This window comes from Penicillium malachiteum (genome assembly GCF_028827825.1).
Source record: "Penicillium malachiteum strain IBT 17515 chromosome Unknown utg000003l:1.0-4950554.0:1.0-4952489.0, whole genome shotgun sequence".
NCBI classification, from domain to species: Eukaryota; Fungi; Ascomycota; class Eurotiomycetes; order Eurotiales; family Aspergillaceae; genus Penicillium; species Penicillium malachiteum.
In genome coordinates this window covers 1,964,459-1,986,597 of record NW_026643096.1, presented here as the reverse complement: position 1 = coordinate 1,986,597, position 22,139 = coordinate 1,964,459, and the positions used below count along the sequence as shown (strand labels likewise).

The 22,139-nt window shown below is 47.7% G+C and overlaps 9 protein-coding genes across 9 annotated transcripts; 4 read left to right on the top strand and 5 right to left on the bottom strand.

Annotated features, from left to right (window-relative positions):
* Window positions 1–18: 18 nt before the first annotated feature.
* On the bottom strand, window positions 19–1,943 carry N7483_007068 (ribosomal RNA-processing protein RRP9; the record flags this gene model as incomplete). Its single annotated transcript, XM_057090505.1, has 2 exons — window positions 19–1,518; window positions 1,581–1,943. The coding sequence occupies 2 exons, from the start codon at window positions 1,941–1,943 to the stop codon at window positions 19–21; spliced, it is 1,863 nt and encodes a 620-aa protein (XP_056945246.1).
* A 177-nt stretch (window positions 1,944–2,120) lies between these two features.
* Window positions 2,121–3,125, top strand: pre1 (proteasome core particle subunit beta 4; the record flags this gene model as incomplete). Its single annotated transcript, XM_057090504.1, has 5 exons — window positions 2,121–2,248; window positions 2,311–2,468; window positions 2,538–2,787; window positions 2,861–2,984; window positions 3,048–3,125. The coding sequence occupies 5 exons, from the start codon at window positions 2,121–2,123 to the stop codon at window positions 3,123–3,125; spliced, it is 738 nt and encodes a 245-aa protein (XP_056945245.1).
* A 316-nt stretch (window positions 3,126–3,441) lies between these two features.
* On the top strand, window positions 3,442–5,392 carry N7483_007066 (ubiquitin carboxyl-terminal hydrolase family protein; the record flags this gene model as incomplete). Its single annotated transcript, XM_057090503.1, has 3 exons — window positions 3,442–4,108; window positions 4,163–4,767; window positions 4,832–5,392. The coding sequence occupies 3 exons, from the start codon at window positions 3,442–3,444 to the stop codon at window positions 5,390–5,392; spliced, it is 1,833 nt and encodes a 610-aa protein (XP_056945244.1).
* A 1,062-nt stretch (window positions 5,393–6,454) lies between these two features.
* On the bottom strand, window positions 6,455–7,339 carry N7483_007065 (uncharacterized protein; the record flags this gene model as incomplete). The annotated part of the gene is made up of 2 exons (XM_057090502.1): window positions 6,455–7,150; window positions 7,202–7,339. The coding sequence occupies 2 exons, from the start codon at window positions 7,337–7,339 to the stop codon at window positions 6,455–6,457; spliced, it is 834 nt and encodes a 277-aa protein (XP_056945243.1).
* A 1,097-nt stretch (window positions 7,340–8,436) lies between these two features.
* On the top strand, window positions 8,437–8,720 carry N7483_007064 (uncharacterized protein; the record flags this gene model as incomplete). Its single annotated transcript, XM_057090501.1, has 2 exons — window positions 8,437–8,631; window positions 8,682–8,720. The coding sequence occupies 2 exons, from the start codon at window positions 8,437–8,439 to the stop codon at window positions 8,718–8,720; spliced, it is 234 nt and encodes a 77-aa protein (XP_056945242.1).
* A 231-nt stretch (window positions 8,721–8,951) lies between these two features.
* On the top strand, window positions 8,952–9,500 carry N7483_007063 (uncharacterized protein; the record flags this gene model as incomplete). The annotated part of the gene is made up of 1 exon (XM_057090500.1): window positions 8,952–9,500. One exon carries the CDS (start codon window positions 8,952–8,954, stop codon window positions 9,498–9,500), a length of 549 nt encoding a protein of 182 aa, XP_056945241.1.
* An 864-nt stretch (window positions 9,501–10,364) lies between these two features.
* Window positions 10,365–12,393, bottom strand: N7483_007062 (phosphoribosylaminoimidazolecarboxamide formyltransferase/IMP cyclohydrolase; the record flags this gene model as incomplete). Its single annotated transcript, XM_057090499.1, has 4 exons — window positions 10,365–10,520; window positions 10,581–12,066; window positions 12,155–12,281; window positions 12,378–12,393. The coding sequence occupies 4 exons, from the start codon at window positions 12,391–12,393 to the stop codon at window positions 10,365–10,367; spliced, it is 1,785 nt and encodes a 594-aa protein (XP_056945240.1).
* Window positions 12,394–15,196: 2,803 nt separating this feature from the next.
* N7483_007061 (INSIG family protein) lies at window positions 15,197–16,371 on the bottom strand (the record flags this gene model as incomplete). The annotated part of the gene is made up of 2 exons (XM_057090498.1): window positions 15,197–15,565; window positions 15,631–16,371. The coding sequence occupies 2 exons, from the start codon at window positions 16,369–16,371 to the stop codon at window positions 15,197–15,199; spliced, it is 1,110 nt and encodes a 369-aa protein (XP_056945239.1).
* A 2,101-nt stretch (window positions 16,372–18,472) lies between these two features.
* N7483_007060 (uncharacterized protein) lies at window positions 18,473–20,921 on the bottom strand (the record flags this gene model as incomplete). Its single annotated transcript, XM_057090497.1, has 4 exons — window positions 18,473–19,692; window positions 19,764–19,817; window positions 19,880–20,419; window positions 20,489–20,921. The coding sequence occupies 4 exons, from the start codon at window positions 20,919–20,921 to the stop codon at window positions 18,473–18,475; spliced, it is 2,247 nt and encodes a 748-aa protein (XP_056945238.1).
* Between the last annotated feature and the right edge of the window lie 1,218 nt (window positions 20,922–22,139).

The following is a 22,139-nucleotide window of genomic DNA, read 5'->3' as shown; positions in this document are numbered from 1 at the left end:
GTAAAAAATTGTAAACTTTTATACATCTTCCTCCGCAGCTTCCGCAGCACTGAAAGATGTAAAGGGAACCTCAAAGACGACTGCACCGTTGCGACCACCGGATGAAGTGCTTTCATTGTAGCTGTTGGCGTAGCATTGCCAGCGACCCAGACGATGCTCCTTTCCAACTGCCGCAACAATGCACACACCACGAGGCTGAGAGCTTGACTGGGCCTTGGATTTGGAGTATTCTTTTGACTCGGGGTTATCCGATTCTCGGCGACGCTCAAATACGGCAATATCATTGATCACACCCTTTACTAAAGGTTCGGATTCAGTCTTCTTCTGACCGTCGATATCGATTTCATCAGCATCGGTGTTGGTGTCATTGGCAAGAGATTCGTTAAGCTGTTGTGAGGGTGTATCTGGGGTTGATAGACCTGAAGAGCCAGTGCGAGCACCAACCGGGCCCAACGGAATGATGATCTTCTTATCTTCTGAGATGCGCCAAGCGCGGACCCAACCATCCCAGCTTCCACTGAGAACAATATCAGTTCCAGGCAGAGTGGTAAGAGCGGTAATCCAACGTGGGGTTGGGCGCATGTGCCGGGCGTTATGAGCAGCAGTTTCCTCGCTGACTTCGGGAGAAATTTCGTTCAAAGGTGGGACAGGATCCACACCATGAGCCAAGGAGATAGTGTAAAGAGGCTTCTTCTTGTGCATTGACCACAATTGGATGGAACCAGAGTCGGAACCTGTGACGAAGTGTGCTGGAGGGAGAGCAGCTATGCAGTCAATGTTGCTCTCCTTGTATGGTGCACTCTTTGAGGCACCACCGCGGAATACGAGTTGAGATTCTTCAACGACCTTCCATAATCTTGCAGTTCGATCTCTTCCACCAACACTGACGGCTTCATCAATCTTCATTGCTGCAACACCTGTGACGAAATCCTGGTGGCCGAAAAGAGTCTCGACGTAAGCATGTCCCGCTGCGCTGATAGACCAGGTCTTAATCGTACGGTCGTAACTTCCAGAGAAAAGCTGCTCTCCGGAGCTCATCGCCGAGATATGCCGGGCAAAAGCGAGACTGCAGACGGAATCACGATGTTGAGGAAAGGTCTTCATGGGTACCAAAGTCTCCGCATCCCAAATGATAAGTTTGTTGTCTGCGCCACCTGTTGCCACAAACTTTCCTGAGGGACTAACAGCAACGGACAAGATGTGGCCAGTGTGTCCTTGCTCCTCGCCTGTCTCAGCAACCTTGCGCAAGCCCCGGGCGTACTTAACTCGCTTTGGCTTCTTGCGTTGCGGCCGTGGGGGTCTCTTTGAAGAAGAATTCTGGTCGTTCGTTTCGGGGACACTTGGTGTTGCCAATTCCCACTTGGTCAAGGTCTTATCCTTGGAAACAATGTAAACATATGGCGCATGCACGGCAATCGAAGTATTTGTCTGGGTATCTGAGCGGAAAAATGAATGGCTAGCCTTGGGGAAAGATAGCTTGTTGGCAATTTGGCGGAAAACTCGTCCTTTGAACTCATCCTATAATCATGATTAATGCCTGTCCAGGGTATGCGTGTAGGAGAAAAAAGGGTTCCACATACCACGTCCTCTTTCAATCGCTCCGCAATCAAGTCTCGATCAATCTGTTCAGCGTCGAATCCAACCTCATCAACTTCCTCGCGAACATTGTCTAAGTAGCGTTCCGCAAGTTTCAATCTTCGGTCCGCTGCCGTTTCGCCATCGTCCGAGTCCGAATCCGACTCATCACCAGAGATTGCCGAGTCAATCACATCATCCTCATCCAAATCACTTCCAGAAATCGATTCTTCTCGTTCACGGGGTTGCTGGGCCTTTGCGCCATCATTCTTTGCATCCACACCTCGTTTCTTGGTTGTCGGGGCTGCAGCGCGGTCGTCTCTCTTGCGCTTGCGTTGCGAAGCAGGGACGGTAAAAAAGGACGACATGGTAATCGTGGAGTTTCCAGTCAAGTAACTCCGCTGTCACTGCAAGAAATCGAAATTTGCGGGTGAAATTTACCCAGAACAACCCACGGACAACTATCAGTTGATACTGATCGGTTTCAACTTTTTTTTTTTCGGGGAAAAAAAGGCGGCCAAGCGGCGGCTGAGTCAGCAGGGTAGCTGAGAGCCCTGGAGCTCCAGGCGTCAAGCTCGCCGCGTGGTCATCATCCCAACCACATTCTCCTTCATCGCCCTTTTTTGAACTTTCTTTTGAATTATTTCACTTCTATTCGAATTATCGCAGAAATGTTAGTCTATCCCGCCAGCTTTTTGAAGATGGACTTTGTCACTAACGGATAACGCTTGCCAGGGAGGTTCTCTTGGGTATTACCGGCAAGGACTTCGTCATTGTGGCCGCATCCAAGGCGATAATGAGAGGTCCAACCATCATCAAGGCTGAGGATGACAAGACACGGGCTCTGAACAACCACACACTGATGGCTTTCTCAGGAGAGGCTGGTGATACAGGTCAGTACCCACCGAAGCCCTCGATTCGGACGAGTATGTTACAAGTTGCTAACAGTTGAGTACTATCAGTGCAATTCGCCGAATACATCCAAGCAAACATCCAACTGTACACGATGCGCAATGATACCGAACTGAGCACACCTGCTGTGGGCAACTTCATCCGAGGAGAATTGGCCCGCAGCCTGCGATCACGAAGCCCGTACACAGTCAATCTCCTGCTGGGAGGTGTAGACCCGGCTACCGAGAAACCTCATCTGTATTGGATCGATTATTTGGCTTCCTTGGCCCCTGTGCCATATGCCGCCCACGGTTATGCCCAGTATGTTTGACCATCTATCGTTCCATATCAAGCCGAGTTCTTGGAAGTGATCAACCCTTGCTGACCTGCACAGATACTACTGCCTTTCTCTCCTCGACAAACACCACAACCCTAACATCGACCTTGAAGAAGGAATGAAGCTCTTGGTGATGTGCACAGATGAGCTCAAGCGCCGACTACCAATTGATTACAAGGGCGTAAGTTGACCCGTTTTCTTTCCAAGTGTAGCCTTAAGTAATACTAATGCCGCGTTCATCTAGGTCCTTGTCAAGATCATCACAAAGGACGGCGTGAGAGAGGTAGACTTTGATAACGATAAGGTCGTTCGAGCTGCGTAATGGTCGACATGCCTGGGTGTTTGTTGTATCATATCCTATGACGTTTTAACAATTTACGGGATACCAAGATGATTTTTCTCTTGAACACGTAAAAAGGAAATTAAACTTTGAACCAGATAAATGCAATTAGAAACCTTAGCTCCATATCGGTTGATTACCTGAAGCTTGAATCGAGGTTGAAGTGTACCTGTCGCAGCTGTAGAGCTCCCAAGACATGACGAAATTGGATGTTTGACGTGTTTGCATCTGGCTCAAGCTTGCGGAACTGAAGACCCTTAGCAATTTATTCCTTCTCCACCACATCCTCCCAGTCACAATGTCGAAAAGGCAAGCAGAGCTCCCGCTGGAGGAGAATATTCCAGGGTCACCAGCCTCAAAAAAGGCGCGTGTTGAGGATGGGGATGAGGTCGAATCTCATGACGGCGCGGCACCGGCGCAACGAGCGAACGCGAACGAGCAGCTAGAACAGGACGATCCCAATGGCGCGCATACTGGAGTGGTAGCGAAGAATGGAGGAGATGGCCTGCAAGGCAATGCAGAGAGTGATTCAGATCTCTCGGATATCGACGAAGATGTCTCCGCTCTCAGTGCGCCCAAACGACAAAACCAGCCCATGGAGGGATATGGCGACCTCTATCTTGACACCATCAATCGCGGGGTACTCGATTTCGATTTTGAAAAGCTTTGCTCCATCAGTCTCTCGAACATCAATGTGTATGCTTGTCTTGTCTGTGGAAAGTATTTCCAAGGTCGCGGTCCAAAGTCGCATGCGTACTTCCACGCTCTCGAAATTGGGCATCATGTCTTTATTAACATCGGCACAAAGAAGGTGTATGTGCTTCCGGAGGGCTATGAAGTGAAGAGCAAGAGCTTGGATGATATCAAATATGTGGTGGATCCTCACTACTCTAAAGAGCAAGTAGTCAAGATGGACAAAGAGGTCCAGGATGCCTGGGACCTCCAAGGCGCCCGTTACAGACCAGGTGAGACATGCAGCCTGATAAAATTTCTCCAGACGAATGCTTACTATTTCATAGGATTTGTTGGTATGAACAACATCAAGGCCAATGATTACCAGAACGTTGTGGTGCAACTTCTAGCCCATGTTCTCCCAATCCGCAACTTCTTCCTCTTGCATGACTTTCCGGCATTAAGCACACCCCAACTAGCTCTCCGATTCAGTACACTGGTGCGAAAACTCTGGAATCCAAAGGCATTTCGATCTCATGTTTCTCCGCACGAATTGCTGCAGGAGATTACATTACGATCCTCCAAACGCTTTACCTTGAGCCAACAATCAGACCCGGTGGAATTTTTGTCCTGGTTTCTTAACAATCTCCACCTCTCACTGGGTGGATCCAAGAAGCCATCTTCGACACCCACTAGTGTGGTTCATGCTGCTTTTCAAGGTCGTGTACGCATAGAATCCCAGGCTATCACAGCACACTCCGACACCCAGAATGCACGTCTGGTCTTCACAGAATCTGGCGACATCAATAGCCAAGTCATCCCATACCTTATACTTACATTGGATCTCCCACCAACTCCCCTCTTCCAATCCGCCAACCGGGAATCCATTATTCCACAAGTACCTCTCACCACCCTCCTCAACAAGTACAACGGCCTAAATGCCTCTGAAAAGGTTAGTCTAAATCAATCCTTACATAGCATGATACATCGAATCGGTCACTCACAATGTCTTATAGATGGCCCACCGTGTCAGACATCGCCTCCTTCATCCCCTTCCTCCTTATCTTCTTTTCCACATCAAACGTTTTAGCAAGAACCGTTTTGTATCTGAGCGGAACCCAACTATTGTCACTCACCCTAGCCCCCGATCCCTCGACATGTCACCATATGTCGAGCCAAACCCTGATATCTGGCCTCCGGGTGAACCAATTCTGTATGACCTCGTTGCAAATATCATTCTAGACCCTGCGATCGCTGCCCCAGGGGCCACCGAAGATGCAGCCGATAAGGGTGTGAACGCGGCATCTGGCGCAGGTGGCTCATCTTCTGGAGCTGGAGGTGGCAGTGAGAAGGTGTCATGGCTTGTTCAGCTCCACGACAAGGCCATGTCTGCTGATAATGCACACCATCAAGGAGGCGTTGCAGAACAGCGTGGTCCGGAATGGCTGGAGGTCCAGGATCTGTTCGTCAAACGGGCAGAGAGCGAGACTCTGTTTACTCGTGAAGGATACCTGATGGTTTGGGAACGCAGAAAGGTCCCCGGCCAGAAGGGTAAAGGCCGAGCTGGTGCTAAATGAGACATGAAAAGAATAGATTGGAATGTATCATCTATGACTACAGCTTTGAGTTGGCTTGATACTCAGGCTGTAGACCTTTGAAATTTGAGGTATGCGACTGGATCATCTTTTTTTTGTATTTTTATTCCAATCTTGCTGAATAAAATCACCATCTTGACTACTATGGGCCTTTCCATACTACCTACCTACGTACCGGGTTTCCTTTGACGATCAATCCTTGGCTATCTTAAGGTATCCTGCCTGGTCTTTACAAATGCTCCTAGGAAGTACTGTAGTTTACTTACGTATATTTAGATTTTATCTGATTCCTGGGAGCCAAGTATCGACTATAATTAAATTTAAAATTAAAATTTGCTATATACCAGTCCTAGGAGCCCAGTATTTGCCATACCAAACGACCATACTTTAGTATGCCTTGACTATTTTTCAATACATGTATCTGCACCGTTCAAGTTGTTTTCTCCACTCCATAGCAATCTGAATGATACTAGTATTTATTCATCCGCCACGCTAATAATGAATTGTTGAGCAGCTCTATACACATACATCAATGATGAAATTTCTATCAACAGACTGCAAATGCATCGCGTCCCGATCTGGCCCATCGACATAGGTCAAGACTCTCGACCTACATTCTGTGCCGAGCTGTTCTTTCTAATCTTCATCCAAAGAGCCATCAAAAACCCTGCAGCGCCGATATATACAACTCCCACAAATATTTGTACCCGGATATAGGGTTTCGAGTCGCGAGAACTATTCCGAAGTTGGAGCGCGATAGGCTCGGCCACGGTCAATGGAGGACATAGAACAAGGCATAATATACCAACTGCAGGAGGCAGGCCAATTAGTCCCAACAACTTCAGCAGTGATGGGGGACATAGCAGCCAAAAATGTTCCCGAAAATAGGCCTACCAGGACCGCAAAGAAATATGTCAACCCCGCAGAGTTAGCGAATATCCATAAAACCAGCGACAAAAATCCCGGTAGGAATGTCGCCACGATAGTGACGGGGAACCTCTCCCAACGGTCGCTAAGGAGGCCAACGCCGGGCCGACCAACTGCCTAGCCTAAGCTGAGGAGCGCACCAGCTAGACTGCCTTGCTTTTGGGTAAGTCCGATGGCAACTGAATAGCTGGGTAGACTAAATAGCAGGACCACGTATGCCAATGCACTGAGGAATGCCCAGCCCAAAAGCAAAAAGTAGTCGAGAGACCAAAGGGAAGACAGGTCAAGCTTTGAGGTCTTCCGTACTGCTCGTGCGTGCGCTGGAATACGCAACAGATTGCCACACATCATATTTACCGTGAAAGCCAAAATACCCAGTATCCGGGCTGTCCACGCAATACCAAGTTCTTGGAGCATCTTTTCTGTAGCCAAGGAGTATATTAAACCACCCAGCCCTGAGCCGCCAGAGGCAATGCCATTGGCTAGGCTTCGTTTTTGTGCGAACCAATAAGAGGGTATCGAAACAGAAGCAACAAAGCAAAATCCCATGCCAAATCCAAAAGCGGCTCCCTGGGATAAGAATAGTTGCCAATTGGTTTTGACGAATGATGTTGTGATTAGCGCCATGGCTTCGATAATAGCACCCAGGTTCAAAACAAGACGGTTTGATACACGCTGGCTGATAATTGTACCAAGGGGCACAATAAGCATTGCACATCCAACGCTTAGACCAGTGACAAACGCATATCCAAGAGAGGATGTACCGGGGAATACATCGGAAGAGAGGTAGTAAAAAAGGAAGACGCCATAGGCCTAGGGCTTGTTAATGGTCGTGGAATAGAATGGAGAGAATGCTGGACTTACGGCATTGATACCCCATGTGTGAGCATTAATAAGAAAAGTACATGCGACACAAACCCAACCATATCCACCTTCATGAAACTCTTCTGAGGCTGATTCAACGTTATTTGGGCTTTCATTTGCCGGTGCCGGCTTGACCATGGTGCCAGTTTTCTTTATTCTATTTTCGCCTTGAATGAGAGCTTTTTACCCATGGCGCCCTTATATACCGTTCGTTTCTCAGGAAGATTCGGGGCTTTATTACCGAGCACTCTTTACACGTCAGATTAGCAGTATATGGATTCCATATATTTCATAGTAAGCTTAAGATGAGGCTCGGGAGATCCACACCGAGATACCGAGATAAGAAGCCGATAAGATCCTATCGCGCCTTATAGAAGTGATCGGATCTCTTGCGCCGAAATCCCGAAGGATGGTTCCCTGATCAGCTTTCAGGAGATCCTGGCTTTGAACTTGGAGGTCGCATGATATCCATAATCGAAAAAAATATTCTCGCTTGAATCATGCACAGAATACAAAAGGCACCAGCCAACCACAGCAATAGTGGGGCATTACATACGCAAAGCTCTCAGATCGGTGCTCGGTCCTGCCTCGGCTGCCATCAGCGTAAGGTCCGATGCAAAAACTGTTCAAGATATAGTATCTCCTGCATATACCCAAGAAGGGAGTCTGAAGGGAAGGTTGCTACTCTTCAGCGCATCTCTGACAGGCTCGAGCGTCTGGAGGATATCGTATCTCAAGCGAAAATCTCGGGACCCTCGAATGCAGAGGCCGAAGCTTTGGATGACGGGAGTCAAAAGAAATCAGGATCTACACAATCTTCACACGAGCCCTGGGAGCTGCTGCTGAATGATGGTCAAGCTGTTCAATACGTCAATAATTCAAATATTAAAGATCTCCTGCAGGATGTGAGTTGGAACCCGAATTAGCACTCCCAAAACACATGCTGATTGACTGTGAAGGAAGAGCGGATTCGAGTCACGCAGACGCCTAATCTTGGACAAGCGCCCCTGGGAAAAGAGGCGGTATCAACTGCTTATACGACGCCTTGTCAAAAATTCCCTCTTCCAGACACCGCTTCTGACATCCTAGAGTTCTACCCTGGCCCGGAATTAGCACTTCCGCTATGGGCAAAATACGTCCATTCTGTCGATCCTGTGTTGAAAATATTACACATACCGACCGTTCAATCTGCGGTAATCTGAACAATTTTGAACCCAAAATTTGCAGGGCGATCCATGGTAGCGTTGACATATGCTATCTATTTTGCTGCAATAACTGCACTGGAAGATGGTACCGAGGAGATCACCCTTCCTCTAGAGAAGAAAGAGATTCTGAAGCGCTACAGGCTCCCACTAGAGCGCTTTCTCCTTAACACAGATGTTATAAATAGTCCAGATATGACTTCATTGCAGGCTCTGGCCATTTTTATTGTAAGTTTATTATACGGGGTAAAAACCAAAGCTCTGACATAGGATTCTAGACTTGTTTACGAGTGAATGAGACTGGTCGAAGCATATAGATTCTGGTTGGACTAGCGGTCAGACTAGCACAATCTATCGGATTACATCGCAATGGCGCCTGTCTTCGTCTGAGTCCTTCTGAAACAGAAATGCGTCTCCGCCTTTGATGGCATCTTTGTTCGCTCGACTCCCGAGCTCCGGAGGATCATTGATGTGAACCCACGGTCGACGTGGTAAATGCCAACTTACGACTTCCTCTGAACATCAATGACGATCAACTCTACACAAGTATGACCGAACTCCCAGCCGAGAGCGACGGCTGGACGGAGATGTCATTCCTTCTCGTTCAAATACAAGCATGCCGGCTCATGTATCCAGTTATCGGAGCTCGACGACACAGTTCCACAAATACGCTTGATGATATTGCAGAAAAGCGAAGGTTCGTTACAGAGCGCAGTCAAGCCTTGAGGGGAAAATACGGGTTTCAATCTGAAACGCCTGGTGAGCTATGCCGTATTGCATTTCAGCATTGCAATACTGCTCTCTACAAGATGAACTTTATACTCCAACTGCGAGAGGAAGTGGTCTCACAAAAGCAGGATGGCTTACAAAGAGATGAAGGTAGCGTGCAAAGGCCATCATTCAAAATAGCATGCAGCGTGCTGGAAAGCTATCGTACGTATACCAAAGGCAGCGCCGATTCCAGGTTCAAATGGCTGTTTTCCGCATTCACGCAGTGGTACGCACTAGCCTACATTCTACGTTGTCTATGTATCTCATCCAATATCCCTGATGCTGATTACGCCTGGGGTCTGATTGAGGACACTTTTCCTGAATAAATGCTGCATAATGGTCAATCAGCCACCGTGCAGGATTCCAACAAACAATCCACAATTTGGAAGTGTCTTTCCTGGTTAAGACATCAAGCTTTACTGCTGAGGAACTCACAGTGCTCGGTTGGAGGTCTGAATGCTCAAAATGTTGGGCTTGAAACAGGTCAAATGGAAGGTCAAACGGTTCTCCCTCAGCAGAACATGTTTACTCGCAATGGTGATCCTATATCTGAGTCTGACCAGAATCCCATCTCCTCTTTGGAATTTTTATCGTCAGATTCTCAGTTTCTATCTGATTGGAATGCTGTTATGAATCACTGTCTGATAGATGGAGATGATCTGAACATGATGGAATATGTAAATACCCTGCAACTATTAAGGCCTTCTCATCTATAATACCGGTAACTTCTGAAGATATCCAGATTGGTATCCGACCTACTGGTATAATAATGCGAATATTCACCAAAGTGGACGCACCGCCATGGATATTTCCATGCCATGATACAGTTCAGGAGATCACTGAGCTGCCGCCCGGTGGCCAATTTACAGCTGACACGACTCAAAATTCTCGAAATTAGACTACCACATGTTCCAGATGTCAGTGGTGATTAAGAGTAAAATCTATCCTACATAGGAAGGGAATCATACCTATTAGTTCTAAAAACCTTGTATTAGAATGCTACAGCTGAGCCGCAGGTCTCAGAGACTTGAATCTTGAATATACTGAGATAAAATTCAAGAAAACATATGTAAAATTTTGTATCATAAACAAGTAAACTATCATCATCATAACCATATCTCTTCTTTTTGTTGAGATCCCGAAATGCTATATTGAAAACATCACATCTTCCACCATGTCAAAGACACACTCTAGTGGTGGAACAGACGGACACCCTGCTCAACGAAGGTGATGCCGAGCTTCTCAGCAGTCTCGAAGACAGGGGTATCATTCTGGCTACCAGTGGGAGCAGCAATGTACTTAACACCAGAGCGGGCAGCACGGAAAACGTTGTCGATGAAGGGGAACTAATAATGGTCAGTATGTTATAAGATAGAAGGGATTATTGGATTAGGCAAGAAACTTACGAAAGCGTCAGAAGAGACAGCAACCTCACCCAACTTCTCCAACCAGGACTCACGCTCCTCCTGAGTGAAGGGAGCAGGAACCTCCTCGAAGACACGCTCGTACTCGACCTTCTCGGCGTCGTTACGGGGAGTCTGGCCTGAGCACAGGAGGTCAATGGCGTTGCTCTTGTCAGCACGCTTGGTGCCCTGCTTCCACTTGATACCGATGACACGGTCGTGGAAACGCATCCACCAGTTGTCGGCCTTGTCACCGGCAAGACGGGTGCAGTGGATACGGCTCTGCTGACCAGCACCGAGGCCAATGACCTGGCCGTTCAGGGCGTAGCAGACAGAGTTGGACTGAGTGTACTTCAGGGCAATGGTGGCGACAGTCAGATCACGGAGAGCAGCCTCGGGGAGAGCCTGGGCCTCCTTGGGGGTAATGATGTTGTTGAAGGTCTTGCTAGGGGAGATGACAACGTCGTTGCGGTGCTGGGTGAGCTGAACACCGTACAGGGTACGGCTCTCCTCAGGAGCGGGGGTGTAGTTCTCATCCATCTGGAGAACGAGGTACTTGCCACCCTTCTTCTTGGAGAGGATCTCCAGAGCCTCGGGCTCGTAGCCAGCGGCAATGACACCGTCGGAGACCTCGCGAGAGATGATCTTGGCGGTGGGGGTATCGACGATGTCGCTCAGAGCAAGGATATCACCGAAGCTGGACATACGGTCAGCACCACGGGCACGGGCGTAGGCCTGAGCCAGGGCGGAGGTCTCAATGCCCTTGATGTCGTCAACCATGTAGACCTTGCGCTCCTTCTCGGTGAGGGGAACACCGATGGCAGCACCGGCAGGGGAAACGTGCTTGAAGCTGGCGGCGGCAGGGAAGCCAAGAGCCTGCTTAAGCTCCTTGACCAGAGGCCAGGCGTTCAGGGCATCCAGAAGGTTAACGTAGCCGGGGGCACCGTTAAGGACCTTGAAGGGCAGCTTGCCCTGGGCCATGAAGGCGGAGGCGGGCTTCTGGTGGGGGTTGGTACCGTAACGCAGAGACAGCTGCTGAACACCGTTGCCAGCGTACTCCTTGCGGAAGAAAGCAGAGATGGCGGAGTCGTAGTCGGCAGTCTGCTCAAAGGCCTTGAGAGCATACTGCTTGCGGCTAGCCTCGGTGATCTGGCCGGCAGCAAGCTCCTTCAGGAACTCGGCGTAGTCCTTGGGGTCGGACAGAATGGTGACACGCTTGTGGTTCTTAGCAGCGGCGCGGAGCAGAGTCACACCACCGATATCAACCTCCTCGACGGCCTCGTCGATGGTGACGTTGACCTTGGCGACGGTCTCCTTGAAGGGGTACAGGTTGCAGACGACGAAGTCAACCTTGGAGATCTTCTGCTCGGCGAGGTCCTTCTCGTCGGATTCGATGTCACGGGCAAGGATACCGCCGTGGACGGCAGGGTGGAGGGTCTTGACACGGCCGCCCAGCATCTCGGGAGCGTGGGTGATCGCGGAGACATCCCTAGAGAATTGTTAGCTTGAACAGTCTTGTAATAGCACTGGAGAGCCTTTATTTTAGTAGATTCTCTCCATCAATATGGTGAACTCACTCAACAGGGAAACCAGCCTCACGGATCATCTTAGCAGTACCGCCAGACGCAAGAAGACGGACATTCTGCTGGTTCAGACCCTTAGCCAGGTCCAGCAGTCCAGTCTTGTCATAGACGGAGATGATAGCTGTATATAGGGCAATCGAGTAACCATCAGTATTGATCCTAATGTACACCCATGATCGGGCAGTGATATCGTGATATCAAGGCCAAGAGTTCCTACCGGACTTTTGAGACATAGTGTCGACACTAGAAGAGAATTAGTTAGATCAGAACACAATCAATGGAATTCAATTAAGAGTCATTGAATTCAATAAGACAAAACAGAAAGAAATCAATATCATTCATACCTTAATTCAAGCAACAACGGGGTATAGTAGCTTGAACAAGTGAAAAAAAGAAACAATTTCTTGTCCCGCCGCGGGGTCTTTTTTCGATGCCGCAATCGGACAAGTGTTACAGTACGAGCGTACGGAGGTCGGTCCGGAAAGTTCTCGCCAGAAATTATAATTTCTTTTTCTTGATATATTACCGGCCCTGTATGTCAGGTGTATAGCCTGCTGTATATTGGATGTATTGCCGTGTTACGTACTAGGCTAAATATTGCTTATAACACCCGTGGACACGTAGATCTTTATCTTTTACCCCGCCTACAGTCCGTACACCCCTTCACACTTTTATCCCACCTACACAGCTACACTTTTGTCCCACCTATACAGCTACAATGAAGACCAATATTGCGCAACGTGCTGTCATTGTATACCTAAGGGCCCAAGGACATGCCCCTAAGGAGATCAGTGAATTTATGAATATTCCACGGCGTACTATAGGAGACATATGGAACCGTGCACTCGAACGAGGTTTTCAGCCGAATCAGCGACCATTCAATATATCAGATGAAATGTTAGCTGATAAAGCACGTTCTGGGCGTCCATCTAAGCAAACAGATGAGCTTAAAACCACACTTGGGGCGAAAATCCGTGTAGACCGCTATGGGCGTGAGAAAACATGTGAACAGCTAGCTGCAGAGCTACGCAGTGAATCAGGTTAGTTATTCTAAGATTTGATATTTTATTTAGTGTGTTATTTAATATGTTATTTAGTATAATATTTGATGTGTTACTTGGTGTGTTATTTGATATGTTATCTCATATGTTACTTGATATGTTATTTCCTCTAATATTTCTTCTATAATTAGGGATTAATATATCAAAAACAACAGTTTGGCATGTACTACGAAAAATTGGCCTACGAAAAACAAAGCCTACACGTAAGCCTGGGCTTGCCGCTGAGCAGAAAAAACAACGTCTTGAATGGTGTTTAAAACACGCCCATTGGACTATAGAAGACTGGAAGAATGTGATTTGGACTGATGAAACTGCGGTTGTTTTATTACACCGTCGGGGTGGATATCGTGTATGGCGTACTTCTAGTGAGCGGTTCGTCCGAAGCTGTATTCGAGAACGTTGGAAGGGGGCCTCTGAGTTCATGTTTTGGGGTGCTTTTTCTTATGATCAGAAGGGCCCCTGTCATTGTTGGGTACCTGAAACTACAGCCCAAAAGCGTGAAGCAGAACACCAAATCGCCGAATGGAATACTGAATTAGAGCCTATTATGCGTGCAGAATGGGAGCTTAATTCAGGTATACAGCGATTAGGGCTACGCAATAAGCCTGGAAGACAACCTCAGTGGAGATGGACTCAGAAGAATGGAAAGCTTGCACGCAATTCGAAAGGTGGAATCGATTGGTACCGATACAACACCGTGATTTTAGCCCCAAAACTACTTCCATTCGCCCAAGAATGTGCTCGAATTCGAACGAAAACAATAGTTCAAGAGGATAAAGCACCAGCCCATTCACATCACTACCAACAGCGAATATTTGATATAATGGGGGTCCAACGAATGATCTGGCCTGGAAATTCGCCTGATCTAAATATGATTGAACCTGCATGGCCTTGGATGAAGAGATACACTACGCGAAAAGGAGCACCTAAATCGCGTAAAGAAGGGATTAAAGTATGGGAGGCTGCGTGGCGTGATCTACCACAGGCGCAAATTCAAGCTTGGATTGAACGTATACCATGGCATATACAGCAAGTCATTAGACTAGAAGGGGGCAACGAATACGGTGAGGGGCGTGATAAATTAGGTGAAGTAGCCCCTAGCGGGTTAGGTGATAACGCCTATAACAGCGGCAGCGGCAACGACAGCGACAGCGACAGCGACAGCGACAGCGATATATGGGAAGATATGTGAATATTTACTGTTTCAAGCTGTTATTATATTTCAGTACTATATATTTCCGTTTTATATACATCTTGATTACGCGATATATTTCAATATTTACTGTATATAGCCTAGTGTGAGAAAAAGAAATTATAATTTCTGGCGAGAACTTTCCGGACCGACCTCCGTATAGATACGTAATATACACACTAAATGACAGAGCTAGTGTAAGCCAATCAGAGAGCTGATTGAAGACGCTGACTCATATAGTATCCACCTTCACGTGACCTCTCGGATAGTTCAAAAGCGCATCTTTCGCGCGTCTCTTCCTCTTCTTTTTCTTTTCTTCTTCATGAACAACGCAAAAAACAACCTTCTTTATAAAAGCGTTCCTACGAGGATTCTTGCCTATGAAGTATGGAAATCGTACAAAGAATGGGAGACCGAGTGCATGCACAGTGTTGATCTTGGGTGCAGTGCCTACCGGACTTTCGAGTCCTATGGTGGGAACTGCAATGATCGACTCTACAATCCTTGGAACTATTTTGGATTGGATTTTAACTGGGTCTACGTCCTAAAAGAAATATTGAGGATATTTTATGAGTGGAATATATTATATTTCTCGAAAAGCGAGTTTAGTTTCTATTACAAATTCTATGACTTCCATGCCAAGATGAAAAACTTTTTCGTATAAAAGCCATCTACATAAATAAATAAGCCAGCCACTGGACTCGATAAAAAGTGGACAGCAGAGTTTTTGATAGCTCAAGGAGTGACCTGTAACTCGAGTCGCAAAATTCAGTCCGCTTCAATTCAGGACTTGACAGCTTCTCTGCCGTTGGCTCCAATGGCCAACTGACGGCCAATGTTGCCAAAGCACACGCATGCGCAGAAAAGCACACTAGCAACCCAAGTGCGCACGGCGATGCTCTCCTGAGTAATGTCTGCTCCCAGGGAATTCTCCCATCCAGTGCCGTTGAGGAAAGTAGCTCCCACGGATGGGCCAGTGGATGTGGGAATCAGCTCAGGCTTCAAGCCTAGGACCATGCTCATGCCAGCGACGCCCACGGCGGTGGCCATAACGAAGCCAGTCTGAGTCCGGTCAATCAGATACCACAGAACAGGGTTTGCGAGAGCGAGGGTGAGTGAGGCTTGGGTAGTAGATTGCCAGGGAAGTCGACGCTAGTTCATAGGCAGAAAAAATTAGCATGGGCTGGATTAAATAGACGATTTTGCAGGTAACTTACCATAGCGAAAGCAATTCCAACGAAGGCTCCAACACTGCGAGCAACAGCAACCCAAGATGGGGTCCGATCTTCATTATCATCATCATTTCTCGCACGCTTCGTCTGTTCCTCGCGTACAGACTCAGAATCGCGCCAGCTGTCTAACCAAGGAAGCACATTTCCCAGCAAAATACCAGCCAATCCCCAGAAGCCCAAGTACTGCCATGAATCGTAGTAGTGGATATTTTCCAACTTAACAGGGGTAATCCAATGGTTATCATGAAGGTGAACGGTGATCACCCCATACGCAATTCCAAATCCAAACAGCAACGCACTGCTCAGCACCTGTGGCAAGATCACACCTCGGAACAATCCATGGCTGAGTCGTGAGCGTGTCCGACGCAGTGCTAATGGACGTGGCTCGATCGCTGTTTTCAACGCCGCGCGCTGTGACGGCTCGGGCGGGAATTCTGAAGCGGGAGTGTTGGCCTCCGTGCCCCAGGGGCTGGACTCATCGCGGAGGGTACCGAATGCAGTTGGCTGATAGATACCATAGAGAGTAGAGGAGGTCAGATTCAAAATCGAACCCGTACGGCTAACACTCGTGGATGTTGTGGGGGTCTCCTGACCCTGCAAGTTGGGATTCAGGAATTCGGAATTGGAGAGTTCGACAGGAGTGGGAGGGCCAGATGAATCGTTGGATGCAGGAATCTCAAAAGCGCGGCGCGGACGAGGCCGCAGAATCCGAGGCTGGTCCACCATCGTGTATGGGTGAATTATCTCGTAGTTGTGGTGAGTGATGAAGGGGGGGGGGTTGAGCTGGGCGCGGGTGGAACTAAGTTCTGAAAATCAGAGCCTCCGAGTGTCAAGCAGGAGACTTATGTTTGATCCCGTGTCTCTACCACTTCAAGATGACCGAAATTCTTTTCAAAATAAATAAAGAATTGGATGAGTTAAATGATGATCCGACGCGTCTGGGGAGCTGTTAGTGTGCATGTGTTAGCAAAATTTCTCGGGTCTTGACTCCACTGTGACATGAGCCCAATTGGTCTGGTGTTGTCTTACCAATTCGGAGGTTTGAATGTAACAATACTCGGTAGAAATCCCTGAAGTTCAACAGGTAATTGAGATTCCTTCAAGAGACCTGTTGAGTAGCTAAAAGAACTTAGTAAAGTAAAAAAAGACGGAAAAAAAGAAAAAAAGCGTTGGGAGCAAATACGTCAGAAAGGCCAGAAAGGGCCGCGGCTGCAAGGGTCTTCGGAGTAGTGAAGATCCGTATCGGGCCCTTTTTTTTAGTTTGAGTATTTCGGGCCTTAGGAATCCGTGACACCGTTGGCTTGAAACCTTTTCCTTTGTTTCTATGCTGATTTGATGTGATTCTCCCGCAGAAGGGTGGGGAATCGGTGTTCGGCTGAATCCCGGGATCCCGTACGGAGAAAAGAGTAGAGAGTATGACGTTGGAAAAGTATGTATACACAACTATTCCAAGGTGATTGGAAACTTCAAGTTGAGGAATTGAAGTAGAAGAGAGAGTTGTAATATAAGAAGAAAACAGAAGGGAGAAGATTAAGAGAGAAAGTTGAAGTAAAGAGGGGCCATCACATGGGAAGTATATTACAAAGGTCGGTGGCACTGTGGACTACAAGTGTGGACTATGTGGCAAGCTCAACTACTCAACTACTCCAATGTTGACCTTCAAATCCCCACATTATTACAGAGTATGACCCAGAAATACGAGAAACAAAGTGGACAGATGCTATATTCTCCATGCTTCATGCTTTAACAGGTCTTTAACCCCATGTTTGTGTCCTCGGACCTTCATGCAATGCATCTCGTGCAGGACGCTTCGCCAAACTCGAACAAATGAGGGGGCGCCATGCATGGTCATATTTCACTTTCAACGTTGGGATCAGACAATATGTTCAGTTTCAGACCTTCGAATCCAATCGCTTTAAGTTGTGGGGCTTTAGTGAGACTGGAGTTGTCCTCGTCATACCTGCCCAGGTGGATAAAATAGCCCCGGAGTACACTGATCAGAGGCGGCGCAGATCAGCTTTGGCACTGAGTCACTTCAACTTTAAGTTCAACTGTGACATGCCATTCCCTGTTCACAACTCAGGGCTTAGTAGAAGACTCACAGGAGTTTCATCATACTGGGGTCATATAAATATTCAAGTCGGTGACAGTCTCTGTATCCATCCCGAGGTACCTTTCTGTTGGGAACATGAGCATATACCAAGTCCCCCTTATCCACAGTGGCAGATGGATTCTGAGGGGGATGTTAAAATTTGGATAAAATTACCGATCGCCTCCAGACTTCATGTAGAGATCAAAATACAGACTCAGAGCAACTGTGTGGCAGCAGTGTACATACTACTAGTACGGTTGTGGCGATATATTTAGACCTGATACTGTCACGGTGGCCCTAGAGTTGACTATGCAGCATGTGGGATGAATACTATGTAGTATCTTCATATTGCATAGTAACACTACATGGAGATACAACCTTGGAAGGTGCATTTGAAAGTACACTAGCACATGTGCATCTAGTACACGAACACTGGCATGTGATGCCAAGTTTCAAGTGGAAGTATCGAGTAGACCAGTACCAACTTGAAGATGACTACCATAGGTGTGCATGATGAGTTAAATAATATTTGAATATGCTGGACGGTAAAAAAACTCGGAGTATCATTTTGATGTATCGGGCAACCTCGCCCAAGTGTACAGTGCAATTGAAATACGACGTGGAAAGAAATCCCCATATTAGCCAGAATAATCACAGTAGATCCCAAAATATCCCGGAACAAGCAAAAAGAAGTAGAGGAGATAGAAGAAGAAAGAGAAGAAAAAAGAACGAATACTAGAAGGTCATCATACAAGGATTGAAGTTTGGGTAACACCCTTCAATCTTCCATGGCATCATCCCGATCATTTGGTCGCTCAGCAGCTCCCTCAGGAACGGGGATGAGCTCTCATGTCGTGCATATCCATTAGGAGCATCATACGCAGACGAGATCTCATCTCCATCAATTGCATCGTCATCATCTCCAGAGTCGTCAGACGAATCTCCATCATGAGATCCAGCCCGTTGAGGTACATCATCGTCACCAGAGACCTCTCCCAGTAACTCTCGGTCAAGGTCGTCCAGTTCACCCTCTATTTCTTCATCTCCACCAGCACGTTCGGAATCCCAGGCCACGCCACCGGCACCAGCACCGGCGCCTGCAGGAGGATTGCGACCACCCTTGCTGCGAGATGCTGACTTTTTGGCATTGCCGGGGGTAGACGTGGGACCTGTTGACTTGCGCTTTGCGGCAGCACCACCACGAGAAGGACGAGGTCGGGACCGATTACTGGCAGCTCGGAGATCGGCTTCAAGGGCAGCCTTCGCTCTCTGTCTTTCCTCACGCTCCTTCTGGCGATCTTTCTTGGGGCCATTGGCGTCTTCGTAATCCCAGCGATCAAGGCGACGGGTTGCTTTGCGAACGACAGAAAGGAAAAAGTTGGCGCACTCGCCGAAGTCATCCTCTTGATCGGGATTAGGGAGGAGGCCACCTTTACCCCATGAGCCTTCCTCTTCAGTATCATATCCCTCCGGCAAGCTTTGAAGCAGACGTCCGTATCGCACAAAAGGGATTTCACTGTTGCGCTTGGCTCGGAGAACACGGTAGGCATTGCTTCGTCGCTTAGCAAGCAGATACTCGATGCGTTGACGGCGGTTTTGCTCCACAGCGATTTGGTGCTGTGTCAGAGGGCGAGGCCGACGGCTGCTGGACTGGGTGAGGGACGGCTCCGCAACGAAACGATCCATCATCCCAGAACCGGAGGGAGCGGGGGAGGCATTCGGGGTATGATCCATTCTAGTCTTCAAAATGAGTCGTTGTTGACCCACGGTTCTGTTAAGAGATGAGTCTCGCTTGACTTGTTTGTTGCGGGGTCGAGATGAACTTGGGGTCATTTCATCATCGTCATCATCCAAGCTCCGCTTAGCAGATGGGTGTTGGGGTGTAGACATTGCAGAGCCTCGTCCTCCTAGACCTGAATAGTCACCGGCGAGGGATTCTTCGTCAAAACCGTATTCTGTGGGAAATGTGGCGCATGGTTAGAATGGACTGCATCAGGGTAGTACAAGGGTAACAATGGTGGAGTACCTTTCTTTGGGCGCTTAACGATACGGGGGAGAGGGTCATCTTCTTCAAGAATGCCTGGAATAATGTCAACAAACAGGATCAGGTGAGAGAAGAGCAAACAAATCTCAAGTACTTACGTTTGCGCTCAAGTCTCTTTGTTTCCCCATATTCCAGTTCCTCCACTGTGTCCACATTTTCATCATTTGCCTGATCCTCAGTCAAGCTCTCAAAAGCGGGCACCTTCAGAGGTAATCCCTCAGCTCCTTCTCCTTCCAAGCCTGGTCCAAATGGGTTGTTCAAAGCAGCCTCACGAGTGAAATCGCTTTCCAAGTACCACCACATCAACCATAAAAATGCCTTCGCTCTGCTTTCACTACTCAATGTGGACCGCATCACTAAATCAAAGAAATCACGCGGAGGGAAGAAATGCATCTCAGATACTTTTGGCGCATACTGTGCCAAAACAAATATCAGGTTGACAGGATTTGTTCGAGGAACGGTCAAGGCCTTGATCTTCTCCAAAGTGTTTGGTTGATCGACATCTTCGGAGGCGCCCTTGAGGATGGACTTCAGGCGCGGAGCATCCTGCAGCTGCTTGTAGGCATTCGAATCCTGGTGGGCTTGGAGGGAGGGAATGGAATGGTAGGTTCGTAGTTGGGCACGCATCTCAGGGAAAACTAGGCAAGAGAGAAATATCAGTACTGTGACGAATACTAACTCAGAAGGACTGCTTGCAGGATACTTACAGTTAAGAGTTGTGTTCATGCGGCCAAAGTTCACAAGCAAACAGACCATCGCCATGCTAATCGCTGCTGGTTTATCATTTTGCAGCTTGTCTTTGAGAATCTTGCTTGTCTTGCTACTCCTTGCCATGGCGTCAATATAGACGTCGGCAAAGTCCAGCTTCTGCTCGCCGTCTGGGTATCGCGTGAACGCAGGCGTCTTATCCTCAAAGACTAGCTTGAGAAACTGGTATTGGATATCTTTACGCCATAATGGGATGCCATCTTCTTTCTTGAGGTGTCGAATTTTATTACCTGAATAGACAGAACCGATCGTGCCATTTGCCTGGCGTCTTGTGCCGACCGTCGCGCTAGCGGTCATACCATGACCCTGATCATCACCAGCTTCGGACGCCGCGAAGGATTCGTCCATTCCAGGTGTTTCAATGTCAGCCATCTTGAACAAAGATCGCGATCAGGAAGAGCACTTTTGAAATCGATGGCCCTGAGAATCGGAGGAGTTGGAAGGTTCTGGGGGCTGGTAATGGTCGCCCCCCTAGGAGGCGCGAGTATGATCTAAAAATGCGGAGATGATAGAAACTCGAGTAGAGATTAGGGCAGGAAGTGAAGTTTCAAGAAGTTTCAACAAAAGAAAAAGGATAAAGAAGGTGTGGACAAGGGAAGGAAAGGGAAGAACCGGGAAAGGACAAAAGATGATTGAAGTCTCTCTATGGAGTGAATGATAACTACCCGCATCCAGGATCCGCGTAACATTAGTGAGCTTCACTATTGCCGGATTTACAACTTACCCGATCGAGGTATAGATTTGGTTCGATTTAGTTATAAATCTGATAATTATGAGATTCTATCCAAAAGTACCTAGTAGTTAGTGGCTAGATTTTGATAAATACTATAATTAACCTTGGATGCTAAAATTGCTACACATAACCTTAGAAGGTCAATGTCTTCAACCTGAGTACGGAGGATAGGAAGAGGTATACATGCGCAGCTACAAGTCATACAAGTCAGAGCACTACAATATTTGAACAGGAAACACTTTTCAAATAGCATTGACTAAGAAGGCTTTCCTTCTCATGGCCTCGAAAAGACCAGGGTCCCTACTTTTCATCCTCCCAACTTGAAATCATGCGAATACCATTCATCAAGCGCCGGACGACCTCCCATCCTCTCCACGGATCCGAGAATAATTATGCAAGGAAAAGAGAAAAGAAGTAATAAAAAATAAAGGAATATTTTTTTTTTGGGAAGCAGCCTCCACGGACCCCAGAGAACATGCGGTTGTAGGTCAAGCCAACGCCATACAGAATGCAAATAATTTCCCCGACGAAACCCACCTGAAAAGAGCGAGCAAACAGAAAAATAAAAAGACCTAGCTCGACCCACAGTGGACGCCCATTCCATTAAGCCCGGAGAGAGAGAAAAGCGCGGATTGTTGGTCCTCGAACACACGAAGATGAGCCGCAGAAAGACACGAGGGCAGCAAATAAAAAAGACACGCAAGGAGTTGTCCGCCATGAGATACCGACGCTGACAGAAGTCTATGCTGCAAGGACCGACCGATGCAGCCATAACAGCGCCGAGATGATGCAAAAGTAGGAAAAGCACTTTTTGTCGAAGAGGTTGAGCGAAATAAAAAACCTCAACTCTTCGCTCG